At 41.2% G+C, this 14533-nt stretch overlaps 1 protein-coding gene across 21 annotated transcripts in view; it reads left to right on the top strand.

The window, feature by feature from the left end:
* The window catches only part of TNIK (TRAF2 and NCK interacting kinase), a 409498-nt gene that overhangs the window by 368088 nt on the left and 26877 nt on the right, over positions 1-14533 (top strand). For 18 of the 21 annotated variants that reach the window (XM_021071173.1, XM_021071170.1, XM_021071167.1 and 15 more), the window contains 2 exons: positions 2478-2662; positions 10008-10137. In XM_021071173.1, the coding sequence (XP_020926832.1) occupies positions 2478-2662; positions 10008-10137 (315 nt within the window). Of the gene's footprint in view, positions 1-1400; positions 1410-2477; positions 2663-10007; positions 10138-14533 lie in introns of all 21 variants that reach the window. The other 3 variants (XM_021071156.1, XM_021071168.1, XM_021071151.1) reach the window with 1 other exon arrangement.

The raw sequence follows: 14533 nt of genomic DNA, 5'->3' as shown, positions 1-14533 counted from the left end.
AAACAGACAAAAAAAAAAAAACCAAAAAACAAAAAACCTCTTAATTAAAAGTGACATTACAAAGCAGGTCAGAGCTTTAAAGTGTTCCTAAATACAGTGTTTGGGGAAATTTAGGTCATTTTAACAAGTAAGAGTTTCCTTAAATCAATGGACTTTGGACCAGCTAAATATTTCTAAATAGTTTTGATTTTTTTAAATCTTCTTTGTTTTGTTTTGAAATGTCAGAGATAACATAAACCAACCCATGGGGAAAATGTATTATTAATTTAAATCAATCCTAGTTAATATTATTACATTTTACTCATAATTGCTGACATTAAAAATAAAGTCTTTTAAACCATATTCTCTCTTTAAATTTTAATAAAAAATTTCAATAAGTAACATTTTAAATGCTAGTTGTATGCTTTAATGAGACATAACATGGTCCTATCATAGAGAAGGAAAAATACAAAATAAAAATATCTAATTTTTTTATTATTTCTTTGGTTTGGACGATTGTAAGTTCCTTTTCCATTAACTGCCTTAACAAATATCCCAACTGTATTTTCCCAGTGTCCTCAAGTATAGCATACCCTTCACTTTCTCCTCAATTTGGTAAAGATAATTGGCAATTATCAAGAGGAAATAAGAAGTAAAAATGTGAAATCTGAATATTAGCTTTTCTTACTTTGGCCTATTGCCCAAAGAAAAAGAAATTTGCATAAAATTCTGTGTGGTAATTTTCCTCTTCTTGAATATGTATATGTCTTGAGTCTTTTTAATACAATTCCAGGTTTGTTTTCATGGATGCGATAAATATATCCACTGAGGTTAAGGCCATGCATGTGTGCATGTGTGTTAAAAGCCCAGCAAGCATGTTTGGGTGGAAAATGCACAATCGGAATTTTCAAAAGCCTCACTTTCCCAAGGGCTTCGATTCAAATGAATACAGAACAGCTGTAATTGCTTTCGTTTGGTTTTTATGAAATTAGAAAGAAATGACTCCTTCATCTAACACCTTGAACTTCCTAAAATTTGGTCCTTTTGAGACTAAATTAAAAATCTGAAGCATTTTCTGACTTGTCTTAACCAGTATAGTAATGCCTGACATATAGGGGACAGTAAAGGAACAGGATGATCTGTTGTCTTCTTAAAATCAAATTCTGTTTATAATTTAGTTACACACATATGTCACAGTTTTTCTTCTAAGCAATTAGGATAGATTTTCAAAAGTCATTTAGGTCACCTAGATTGCTCTAACCTTGCAACAGGTGAATTGGACAATTATGTTTCTGGATTGAAATAAAGAGAGAATATGGCCATGAGAAAACTGGGATTTAGTATCTTCAAATGAGTTTCTTTCTCCCTAATCCCCTGTCTCTCACTGAATGCTCTGATTCCCACATGGGTCACTAATATAGGGAGAAATGGTAAGACTGATGTCAAATTGCTTTTTCTTCATATGCATGCTGTGTGCCAAGGGCAGTTTAACCCGTGCAAATTAGAGCGGCCATGCTTTTGCAGAACTGCTTCCCTCTGCATTGCTCTGAAAGCATGTAAAATAAAAAGGTAGTCAGATCTTCAGCACTCTGCCTGCCATGTGCCTGGTGATTAAATACCACATCATCACATCCATAAGACTAAAGGTTTCATCATGCTCATGGAAAACTGAAACTTGACCTCTTTCTTTTGGTGTTTGCACATTCATTTCAGTATCCTTTGCCAGGGTTTCTGCCAGGTGACTGCAATTTAAAACAAAAGAAAATGAAACACCTATCATTCTGGAAGAGAACTCTTGTTTGTTTTCGTTTGTTTTATTTTGTTGTTGTTCCTCTTGATTAACTCAGCTCTGTGGCTATACATTTCAGTGGCACAGGGCTTTGGGGTGGGCCATCCTTTGATGTGGTGCCTCTGCTCTCCAGGGAATGATGACACACCAAAAGAGTCATTGTAGTAGCTGGAACCTTGGGAATTGCTCTGTTCTGTGACTGATGCTAGATTTTGGTGCCAGTAGCCATCATAAGAGGGGCAAGGCCATGACTGTGGCTTGAACAGGAGTCCCAAAATACTGGGGAAAAATTTCTAATCCTGTGTATTTTCCCATTAACTCTGAGGGCGGGTGACTAACTTCACCTTCCCAAATAAAACATGAACCCAATGTTTGTATATATGTGTACACGCACAATGCACATACACATATATACACGTGCAGATTCAGAACTGAACAGTCTCAGTCTAGCAATTGGTTGTGAACAAAGTTTAAATTTATTTCATCTTTCTTTTCTAGTTTTTCTGCACTACAAACATCGTTTTCTTGGTTTCATGCAGTAACTATGTTTGTAACAGTTCTATATAGAGCTTTTTTTTTTCCCCTGGTTTTGTTTTTTTTTTTGTTGTTGTTGTTTTTTTCCTTGTTGCTTAAGCTGAAGACTTGCTGAGAGATATAGCTTTGGTCATACCTACAATTCATATATGCTGGACAAACTTTTCTTTTGTAGGATCTGACGGCATTAGCCAAAGAATTAAGAGAACTTCGGATTGAAGAAACGAACCGCCCACTGAAGAAAGTGACAGATTACTCCTCCTCGAGCGAGGAGTCAGAAAGCAGTGACGAAGAGGAGGAGGATGGAGAGAGCGAGACCCAGGACGGGACAGTGGCGGTCAGCGACATACCCAGACTGATGTAAGAAGCCTGCCTTTTCATTGTAGACCAGAAGGGGTAGGTCTCCAAAAAGAAAGGACAAGAAATATGAGTTAAATTTATATGGGTCTCTGGCAGGATCGGTTGACTTTGGCAATATGAGTTTTTATTAGAGCACAGTTCTCTAGTCACCCCCTCCCTAGACACAGTTACCTAGAATAGGTAGCATTTCTAGGACTGCATATGCTTTACATAGGCTGTTGTTGGGTTGACTGTCCCTCAGGTAACACTTGCTGGGTTCTTGTCATCTCAGGGCAAGTGATATTGACAGCCACACTCTAGAACTGAAAGAGCGAAATTAGAGGCAGGGGCACTTAGAGTTAAAACTGACAGCAGGAAACACACATTTCACCATCACCACCACCACTAAAGAGGAATGCAGGAGGCAGCATGGGCTGGTGCCCCAACAAGAGAATCAGGAGTCAGTTCCTACTATGGTGCAGTGGGTTAAGAATTCGACTGCAGCAGCTTGGGTCACCTTAGAAGCACAAATTCAATCCCTGGCCCCGTACAGTGGGTTAAAGGATCTGGTGTAGCTGCACCTGGGGCTCGGATTCAGTGCCTGGCCTGGGAACTTCCATATGCCACAGGTGTGGCCATATTAAAAAAAAAAAAAAATCAGGAGTCAAACAGACCTGCAGAGAGACTTCTGTTTGACTTAAATATACCCTGTTATGATTTTCTGTATCATCATCTTCATTATCTTTTATGTGATCCTTTTTTCTGTGACCTGTCACCACATACCTCCTGTCAATCTCTCTGCAGATTTCTTTTTTAGGTCTTTATACCTATATGTATTTGCTACTTATATTTCCCTTATTATATTGTAGCCTTTACTTCATTCCTTTTATTAATTGAGAGGATGCTCACTTTTTCTTTTTCTCATCAGACTGGATCCTATAAAAGAACCGCTCCTCTCACCCTCTTGCTTCCCCAGTTTGAACAAACATATGGATACAATCGCACCCACATACCTCTCTCATTTCCTCCCCCAGATAAATACAAGGCGCCCAACCCTGGTTTTCAGTAACTTGATAACTGAAAGTTTGGTGCTAACCTTTCTACCTTCACTCCTCCTTCACTTCCATTTCTCTGGCTCAGCTACTATTAGTGGTCATCACACCACATTCACTTCCAAGAGAGAAGATGCCATTCCAGGCTGCAGATTACTGTCCCGTTCAGCAGAGACTAGAGTGACAGGGCCAGCCAGTCTGCAGGAAATGTCATCTATTGATTAATGATCCCTACATACAAGCAATTCTGAGAGACAAATCCAATTATCATAGCTGAAAATCCATACTTTGTATTATACTGCTGATAACCCAGTTATTGACAATCATAAATATGCTAAAATATGACATTTTGAAACAAATTGCCTTAAATTGCTTTTTTGACAGCAAATAAAATTGTTCTAGAGGCAAAATCACTAATCCAGAATATTCCTGCAAAATATGCTTGTCCTTTCAGTTTTTGTCTTGACTTAGCATTGGTTAATTTCTGAAATAAATGTTTTGAATTCCCTTTAAGCATTGAGCATACAATCATGAGGGTAAGGGTGGATTATGTCTTTTTTTTTTTTTTTTTTTTTTTTTTTGTATTTTCTAGGGCTGCACCCACGGTATATGGAGGTTGCCAGGCTAAGGGTCCAATCGGAGTTGTAGCTGCCGGCCTACACCACAGCCACAGCAACACCAGATCTGAGCCGCATCTGTGACCTACACCACAGCTCACGACAATGCCTGATCCTTAACCTACTGAGCGAGGAATCGAACCTGCAACCTCATAGTTCCTAGTTGGATTCGTTAACCACTGAGCCACGACGGGAACTCCATGGATTATGAATTTAAAAGTTTGGTAAGACTTCCACTGTGTGTTAGACCCCATCCCAGGGGCTTTGAGGCATTTGAGAAGTACGTACTTGAATTCCGCCTTCCAAAAGTTTTCATTCTAGAAGGAGAGAGACAAAATTATACATGGAAAACTTTAGAGTAATAGAAATAGTTGGAAGAATAACCAAAGTCGGGCTTGGAAGAGATGTTAAATTGCGTTTGGTTAAGCCTCTTGTCACATTTTGCAAGGCTGTTAATGATGTTCACTCTTGTTATCACTAAAGACCAGTCCATCTCTTCCCCCACTCTGGAAACACCCACCTGTCTAAAATTGCCTAAACACACCATGCTGCACTTCTTCTCTGCTGTCTGGCACTCTCTTGTTCCTGTAGAAATCACTTATCACAGCCCAGCCCACACAGGCAGAGCCCATCCCTGTTTCTTTGCTGCATTGCATCTCGTGTGTGTTCCTGCCTTTTCTTAGAGTGCCTTGAACCGGGTTATTCATTACACGTTGCCTCCCTCTCTGAGCAGTGAGATCCCTGAGGATAAAGGACTGTGCTTTATTTACTCTCTGCTCTTAATACCTTGCCTGGTGTCTGGAATAGAGTTGGTCTTTAGTGACTTTGATTTACATTTAACGGCACTGACCTGACATTGCAAATCCTGGCCTAATCCAGAGGAGAGACATGTACACAAATAACTGCCTTCAAGGTAGAAGGGAACATGGAGTGATATTAGAATCCCAGGCAGGAGGAGTTGAAGTAAAGGCTACCAAAGGTTAAGTTTGGTGGGAGTAGAGAGGTTTGAAGCGGGGGAAGCCTGGACCAGTGAAATGAAGCCAAACCGAGAAGGGTACACTTTATGAGTAACACTTGGGGAACCATGAAGGTCTCCTGATCTGAGTGACCTGATTGGTGCTGTGTTTGAGAGAAATCACTTCAGCCAGAGGATGATGTGGAAAGAGAAAAGACTAGATGCTGGTAAAGGCATTCGAAGGCTTTATTATCGTAATCCTGAGAAATAGTAAAAGTCCCAGCATTAAATGCTTATTAGTGGAGGCAAAACTTGACATGGCTCTTAAAGAACTGGTGAATTTTAGACAGATTGACATGATCGTCTGTTCAAGAACATTTAAAATAAGTGATTGCATATGAAACATACTCAGAGCAGAGAAAAAACAGGATATGAATTGTGTGTTTATGTGTTTATTCCAGTTTAGTAAATGCATGCATTCTTGTGAATATAAAACATATCCAGCCTGTTCTGCTATAGCATGATAGCTATATGCCTAAGAAACTTCATATCATTAAAAAAATCCATTGTTGGAGTTCCCATCTTGCCACGACAGAAACGAATCTGACTAGGAACCATGAGGTTGCAGGTTCAATCCCTAGCCTCGCTCAGTGGGTTGAGCATCCAGCGTTGCCGTGAGCTGTGGTGTTTGACGCAGACACGGCTCGGATCACGAGTTGCTGTGGCTCCAGCCCCTAGCCTGGGAACCTCCAAGTACCACCGGTATGGCCCTAAAAAAAAAGACCAAAAAAAATCCATTGTTTCTTTAGGAATGGGATATTTCTGGAGTTAGACTGCTTTTTAGGGCTGCACCCATGGCGTACGGAGGTTCCCAGGCTAGGGGTTGAAGCGGAGCTATAGCTGCTGGCCTACACCACAGCCACAGCAACCAGGATCCAAGCCGTGTCTGCAACAAACACCACAGCTCATGGCAATGCTGGATCCTTAACCCACTGAGCAAGGCCATTGATCAAACCTGAATCTTCATGGATCCTAGTCAGAATCATTAACTGCTGAGCCATGAAGGGAACTCCTAGACTTCTTCTTAAATACATTCTTAGCATTTTTATTTTCTACTGTTAAGATAACCCTTCATATTTTGTTCTATATATTTTTGGAGCAAAAAGTTAAAATATATTGCAATAGAGTTCACTGCCATGAATTGTATACAAAAGAGCTTTTCAGAAATGGAGCCCAGCTATTCTGATAGGCAGCTATTGATCCTGATGTGCAAAGCAATCCTTTCTTCATAGTGCTGGCTTCATAATTATAGTATAAAGTACAGCCTATAAAAGTGCACATAACTAAGATAGTAATCTGTAACTAACCAATTGCACTATTTCCCAGTGCCTCATGCATGGAAAAAAAAAATGAGGGAAGGGAAATTATACTAGTGGTTACCCTGGATTATACAGCTCCAAGGGATTTTTATTTTATGAATATTCTCAATTTTATAATGAGCATGTACCATTTTTATAATCAGAGGGGAGAAAAGGTTATTAGAATAGGAAGGAAGGAATGGGAGGTGCATAAGCTGACTTGCATCAGAATAAGCATGCCAAAGATGTAGGCTTTTTTTTTTTTTTTTGCATGCAAAAGATCCTGGACCAGGGATCGAACCTGATCTGACCTATAGCAGTGACAACACCAAATCCTTAACAACTAGGCCACCTGGGAACTCCAAGGAAAGCTTTTGTATCAGTTTTTTTCCTCTAGTACCAGCCATGCTTCATATTAGCACATGTGAGGCACAGTTTTGACCATTAGGACTATTTATTGCGATCATAGTCACTAAATTTTGCACAGTTTCACAAAATGCAGTCCTTGTAGGCCCATGATTGCCCCAGCAGGCACCCCCTGCAAACTGACCTTCTTTACAAAGGCCTTGCACTTTCCCATTGTTGTGCCTCTTCTTGGAATGACCTCTCCCTCTGTCCCTCATTCTCACTTACATCCTGCCTTGCATTTGAGTATTTGTGTGTTTTTACGCTCTTCTGGATGCTCACCACTTTGGTTTCAGGAACTGTGTCTTCTTCTGCTCTTACATCATCCACTCAGTGCCAAATCAAGGGCTTTTCATGCAGCAGGTGTTCGATAAATGTGTAGTGAATTGAATTAAATCAATACCTGCAGGAGCACTTTGACAAATCCAATTAGAGGGAATTATTGTTCTAAACATGTGGCCTAATTACAGTAAATTTTCTATAGTTTTCCTTCTAATTAGTTCATGTGTTTTTTTTTCTCTTTATAGAAATTCACACAACTATTTTATTCTATCCAGACTCTGTATCAGAAAAATAATTTTCAAAACAAAGGATCATTTCAACTATAAAATGTTATAGTTGTTTTAGTCTTGGTGTATTTTATTTTTATTTTTTTGGCCAGGCCCACAGCATACAGAAGTTCTCAAGCCATGGATTGAACCTGTGCCACAGAAGTGACCACTGAGCCACCAGGGAACTCCCCTTAGTGTTTTTTAAATCATTGCCTTTTAAAATTATGTTATTACTAATAAACATTATTTTTAGAACAGTTTTAGATTTATAGAAAAATTGAGCATATAGTACAGATAGTACATGTTACTCCCCTCCCCGCTCACGGTTTTCCCCGTTATAAACATTGTGCAAAGGTTATGGAGAGTGAAACAGAATCCTGAGGACCAGTAGCATTTAAGACTCCCCCCCAAAAATGTATAGCAAGACACTTTGAAATTACTAAACTGGAGCAGTGGATTGACTACCTCTAAGTACAGATTAGAACTGATATGTTTGGGAAGAAAGTCTAAAGAAGCATTTTGTGAGATTTCACTCCCAGAAAGGAGTGAACACTATTCATAGTATTCCAGAGACATGGAAAAAGAAATTGCTATAATAGATCCCTAGTGAATTGCTAGATCGGTAAATCAGAAGAATTCTTAAAACTATGAGTTCTTTACCCATTTATTTGAAAATTTATTTTATCTTATATGTATTTAATTTTTTAAAAGCTGCTTTAAATTCCTGTTTGGAACAAGATGGTGTAAAACAAATAAGTCACTAAAGAAAGCATTTACCAGCCTCCTAGAATGGGAGGCACTTTCCTTCATCACTCAGGGGCTAGACTGACCTGGTGACCAGCACCAGGCAGAAGCTATATGATTGAGTTCTCTCTCACCATTAGAGAGTTCTACCTAAGTTCAAAGATTAAGGATATTTTGGCTCCACTTATTTTTTTTTACCCTGATGAAGTTATGATTCTATCCAAATATGTTAATCTGAAATGGCAATGTGGGTAAATGTTCATGAAGAAAGTATTTCCTGGAGTTACCGTCGTGGCGCAGTGGTTAACGAATCCGACTAGGAACCATGAGGTTGCGGGTTCGGTCCTTGCCCTTGCTCAGTGGGTTAACGATCCGGCGTTGCCGTGAGCTGTGGTGTAGGTTGCAGACGCGGCTCAGATCCCGCGTTGCTGTGGCTCTGGCGTAGGCTGGCGGCTGCAGCTCCGATTCGACCCCTAGCCTGGGAACCTCCATATGCCTCGGGAGCGGCCCAAAGACATAGCAAAAAAAAAAGACAAAAAAAAAAAAAAAAAAAAAGAAAGAAAGAAAGTATTTCCTAAAGCTCTTTCCAGTAAGACAATTCCTTGAGTAATTTTCTACGTTCATATCAGTACACGCGAGGCTCAGTTAACATGTCTCAATTAAACTCTTCCCCAATTTTTGCCTTTTCATTATTATTTTACTGATATTACCATCACTGGTTCCGGTTCTTTTCTACATAAATGTTATAGCAGAGATTTGATACACCAACCAACTTTTTTGCCTGTATCATCTTTCAAAGGCACAGGACGCAATAAACATCAGTCTCTGCTCTCAGAGAGTATGTCGAGATCCTATTCCCTTCTCCCATTGTATCTTAACCTCAAGAGTAAGAAGCAAACTGGAAATAAATACAAGACAGTGTAGGGTGGTTACAGAGACTTTTTAAAGTACTGGCTATTCTTTGAGTTAAACAGCCTCATTGATGATGCCTGGTACATAAGAATACTCTTAATTGGTGTTTCTTCTCTATAAATAGTGTAAAATGCATTTATCAGATGATTATTTTTTTCACTCTTACTCTGTGCCATGCTCTCTGCTGGATCCTGGGTGTACAGGAATGAGCAAAGACAAGCATTGCTCTCATAACCTGAAATTCTAATGAGAGAGGAAAAGTTAAAAGAGTCAAAAAGATAAAGAATTACAAATTGTGACGAGAACTATTGAGGAAAAGGATGAAGAAAAGAAGAGGGGCCGGTAGGCTAAGACACTGTTGATAAGACTTCTCGGGGAGTATGAAATCCCCGATAAATGAGAGGGAACCATCCAAAAGCCAGGGTGAGAGAGATCTTTCTAGGCATAGGGAACAGCATGTGCAAAATCCAGGATGCCTGCTGATCAGAGGCAGGGTAGGGAGGGCTTGGAGATCACAGAAAGCCTGGTTGCTCATGCTGGCTGCGAGGTGGAGGGAGGGGATGCTATGGGAAATAGGACACAGTTCAAGTATTACTGCATCATTAAAGGTTAAAGTGGAATGTGCTTAAGGCCACTGAACATACACTTAAATGGTTAAAGTGGTGCATTTTAGGTTATGAATTTGTTACCACAATAACAAAAATTACTATGAGCAGGGAAGAGGTATTCCCTAAGCATGCACTGCCGTGAATATTGTTCCCTCCCATTTCAGACCCACAGGAGCTCCCGGGAGCACTGAGCAGTACAACGTGGGGTTGGTGGGCTCACATGGGCTGGAGACCACTCACGCAGACACGTTCAGCAGCAGTATTTCACGAGAAGGAACCTTGATGATAAGAGAGGTAAGTTGGTCTAAGAACTGTGGAGAGGAAGGGGGTTTCTGAATTGGTTTTTCTGTTAAAACTTTCACAGAGGCTGCTTACATTATGTATCTTAGGGAATGGGGTTGGGGGAGGATCCATGTTTCTAAATGGCTGAGTGATTTTATTTATTTCTTTTTCTTTTTTTTTCTTTTTCAGATGATTTCTATTTTTTCCATTATAGCTGGTTTACAGTGTTTTGTCAGTTTTCTACTGTACAGCAAAGTGACCCAGTCACACATACATATATACGTTCTTTTTCTCCTGCATCCTTCTAAGCTTTTGCAGCATGACTTAATCACATTAGTCCAGATTCAGTAGGATCTATGCAAATCGGAATATGGCATTTGAGCCTGAGGATATAAAACTAGCAAGCCCAGATGTTTCCTAGCATAGGACGGCAGAAATGAATGAATGGGCTATCCGAATAGCATCAGTGGCCCTGTTTTGCCTCCCCACCCCAGGTTTTATCCTTGTGGATTTTATGTAGAAAATGCTTGATAGTTTCAAGAAATGGTGATATCATCTTCTCTCATTAAACTGACATTAAGGACTATTAAGCTATACTGGTGAAAGAACAAAGAAATATGCACATGTACTTCAAAACACACCGTAGCATGTGGAGTGAGTTTGTTTTTTCAAACTCTGAGAAACATCATTTCATGGGGGTGGGAGGCCGTTCCTGTTCCCTTTCACCGCCCCGCCCCCAGCGTGCCTTGCTGCCCATTGTACCTGTGCGGAGCAGACAGCCCAGAGATAGAACCTGTCTTTTGTTCCTCTTCACTTTATCCTCACCATGCAAGTTTGACAACAGGTCTTTTCTTGGAAGAAAAGTTCATGGCGGGTGACTTTGGGCAAAAGTTACTTGGATCCCCTGCAGCCATTTTGTCATCTATAAAATTTCATAAGTAATAGGAGTTAGGAGGATTAAATGGGTTAAGGCATGCAAGCATCCAGTACCTGTTAACTATTTTATTTCTTTCTCTACGATGTTGCACTTTCCCTTTGCTTATCACTCCCACCTCTTCCTCTTGAAACACGAGCATGTATCATCTGTCATCCCCCTTCCTCAGCCAGGATAGATTGGAAAACATTAAAAGCAGGCTTTACTCTCCAAAAAGGCAGAGGGCATCTCATTTTTGTAAGAAAGAAAGGACCTGTAGTTTTGAGATGAATAAGGTCTTTGAAATAATAATTGGCAGTAGAGCTACAACTGGAAGACTTGTCCACAAAGCAACTCACTAGAATTTCATTTTATGGCCCTGCCGAATCTTTCAAGTAGACTTTAAAGAGTCTTTTCACAGAAGCCTGAAATGAAAAATGGACTTGGCTGCTCAAGTTGACATTGTGTCGTGCTGGTATGTAAATCTCCCAGTGTGGTGAATGGATAATTTCAGCGGAAGTGTAGAGGGCTTCCATCACAAGAGAACCTGCCACTTGGGAAAACGTGAGGGGAAATGTTCTGGAGTGAGTCATTCCCTGACTCCAAATAAAAGGACTCCAATTTCTAATGTGATTCCAGATTTGCTTGCACCTGCAGGACAGAGCGAATACCTTGAAGTGTGTATTTGGAGCCACATTTCAAGTTCAGTTGCCAGCCACATCCAAGTGGCTCTGTATTATTTAGTGTTCCCGTACTCTATTACTACAGTCAGTCTCCTTGAAAACAGCACTCACCGTGTCATATATGAATTTGATCTATTGAGGGCCCTAAAATGTGTTTGTCCTCTCAATTTCTAAATTGTGCTTTTCCCAAATGCAGGCTTTTAAAATAACTCGAATTGAAAGCCATTGGAAGTATATGTATTAAAACGATAAATACAAATTAAAGTATGAAAAATAACAAGAAAGGAAAAACTCTTTCTGGTAGAGCTTAGTTAGGGCTCTTGACTCAGTTCCCCAAGGTGAACATCAAGGAGAATCATTCAACTCGTCCTTCCTTATGAGAGTGGACGAGATGGTTCTCTAGGAATGATGCACTGGCTCTACTACCTCTGATTTTGTCAGAGGCACAAATCCCCCCTTTAGTACACTCCCCTGACCCTGTGGTTCTAGCTTTTCCTCTTTTGCAGCTCCACAGGACCTTTCTTCACTCTTTTTCTAGAACACATCACACCAGCTGTCATCTGCCACTTTGCCCATGGGGGCCCATTTGCTGGAAGAGCTCTCCTTCCTCCCCCACTGCATTCTTTACCCAGCAGACCCTGTGGGTCTGGCTCAGCTTCCCTTTCTCCTTGAAGTCTCTCCTGGGATTCCATGGGCCTCTGTCCATAGCCCCCTCCTTACGAACCAGCTGGCATCTCTCCAGGGTCGGTCTGTCCACCCACCGAACCATGACACTAACTTACTGTCATGAAGGTCTTTGCGTTACAAGAGAAAAAAAAAAACCCACATAAAAGGACTAAAGAAAAAAAGGTTGGGTATGTATCAGGGAAAGGGGAATCAGGATTCAGAGGTATTTCACAAAAGGAATCAAAGGCAGAGGGTGAGTTAGGACTCTGTGTAAGGTTGGAACCAGGAACTAAAAAGGGATTAGCTCATGCAGCTGCTCATGTGCAGATCTCTGGCTCTGTCCTTACCCTCATTGCTGTTTCCTCCACTTTCTCCTTAGTTCTCTCTCTCCAGCACGCCGGGTTTCTCTCCTTCCTCAAGCATGCACTCTCTCCTCACCCATCCCCCATCACAAGCTGCCTGGCAGCAACTGACCAGTATTGCTCAGGCTTAACCGGAAATTCCAATGAGGAGCTGATCGTGCTTGGCTCAGGTGTTCACTCCTGGTCCAATCAGCAGAGCCACCTAGGACCCTAGGATAGTAGCTGCCAGAGCTGGTGTCTGCCACCAGACAAGCCTAGGTGCAAACCCTAATATCACCACTTACAATCCATGTCACTTGGGACAAGTTAATTGAATTCTTTATCCTGAAGGGTTTTCTTGTTTGTTTGTTTGTTTAAGGGCCACACCCATGGCACATGGATGCTCCCAGGCTAAGGGTCCAATCGGAGCTGTAGTCACTGACCTACACCACAGCCATAGCAAGACAGGATCCAAGTGCGTCTGCAACCGACACCATAGGTCACAACAACAACGAATCCTAACCCAATGATCAATGCCAGGAATCAAACCTGAGTCCTCAAGGGTACTAGTCAGATTCGTTTCCACTGAGCCACAACGGGAACTCCTACCGTGAAGTTTTCCATCTGTAAAATGGAGATAACAGGAGCCAGCCCATGGTGGTATTAAACATAAAGTGTTTAGCAAGGTCCCCAGCAGATACTGAAACTCAGAACACCTTAGTGCCCACCTCCCTGGGAATGGTGATGACAAGATCAGAGAGATTGTTGGGGTTCTATTAATTGGGTCCTAGAGGGCAGAGCTTCTGATCATTTATCTTGTGTTCCCAGCAGGATGCCTGGCACATAGGAGGTATTTAATTCTAAGAGTGTACTGGCTGAATGAACAAAAGGGTGATGACTCAAAAGTGGGAAGATTCAGGGGTCACTGCTGGCTTCCTTCCAGCTTCCCACTGTCTGGGCCATTTCCCCCTCGTAGCCTCTTTGGGGTTTTCTTTGATAACCAGTTAGTCTGGATCAATTTTTGCCTTGAGGCAGAATGCCACTGATACAAGAGAGACCACAAAACTCTAAAGGGACCATGTGTGATTTATGTTTATGGGAAGTTGGTGGGAAATGTTAAAAAGCTTTTCAGTATTTGAACAGAAGTTAGAAGGAAGGAGAAGCTGCCCAGTACATATAAAATAGAGGACAATAGGATAAATTAGGACCAAATCCCCTAAATGTCCTTAAGAAGAAATGTTCAGATGAGCACAGTCACAAAATGAATCCAGAAAATGCCCCTCTCCAGGACATTCGTGGGCCAGGAACATTATGCCTAAGGTTTTCCCGTCATTTTCCAGGCTTCCCTGTAACATCAATTGCATGCACTCCTTCAGGAACTTGGGAGTCTGTTTTGTCTTCCCTCCAAAGTGCTTCCTCTCACTTCCAGTCAGAGGCAGGTGCAAAGCTGGAATTGCAAGATCAGAACAGACTCTGATAGGAAGAAGCCAGGCCAATGTGCTGGTCAAAGAAACAGCACAAAGCCTTTCTTGCCTGTGCCAGCCCCCCAAAAGGCAGGAAGTGCTTCGGCCTTGTTCCTGACTGATTCCTCCTTGTTCAGCAAAATGCTTCACACTTGGTAGGCTCTCAGAAATGTTGGGGAAATGAATGGAACAAGAAAAGGCAAATAAGGGAATCATTGCTTAATCATGTCTGCTGTAAGAAACCTCAAAGAGCCAGTTCAATAAATGTTAAATCAGAGTGCAGGGGTTCCCATCGTGGCTCAGTGGAAATGAATCTGACTAGTATCCATGAGGATATAGGGT

The sequence above is a fragment of the Sus scrofa genome, chromosome 13 (genome assembly GCF_000003025.6).
Source record: "Sus scrofa isolate TJ Tabasco breed Duroc chromosome 13, Sscrofa11.1, whole genome shotgun sequence".
In the NCBI taxonomy this organism is placed as follows: domain Eukaryota; kingdom Metazoa; phylum Chordata; class Mammalia; order Artiodactyla; family Suidae; genus Sus; species Sus scrofa.
The sequence above is the reverse complement of the archived record's forward strand: the minus strand, read 5'-3'. Positions and strand labels throughout refer to the sequence as shown.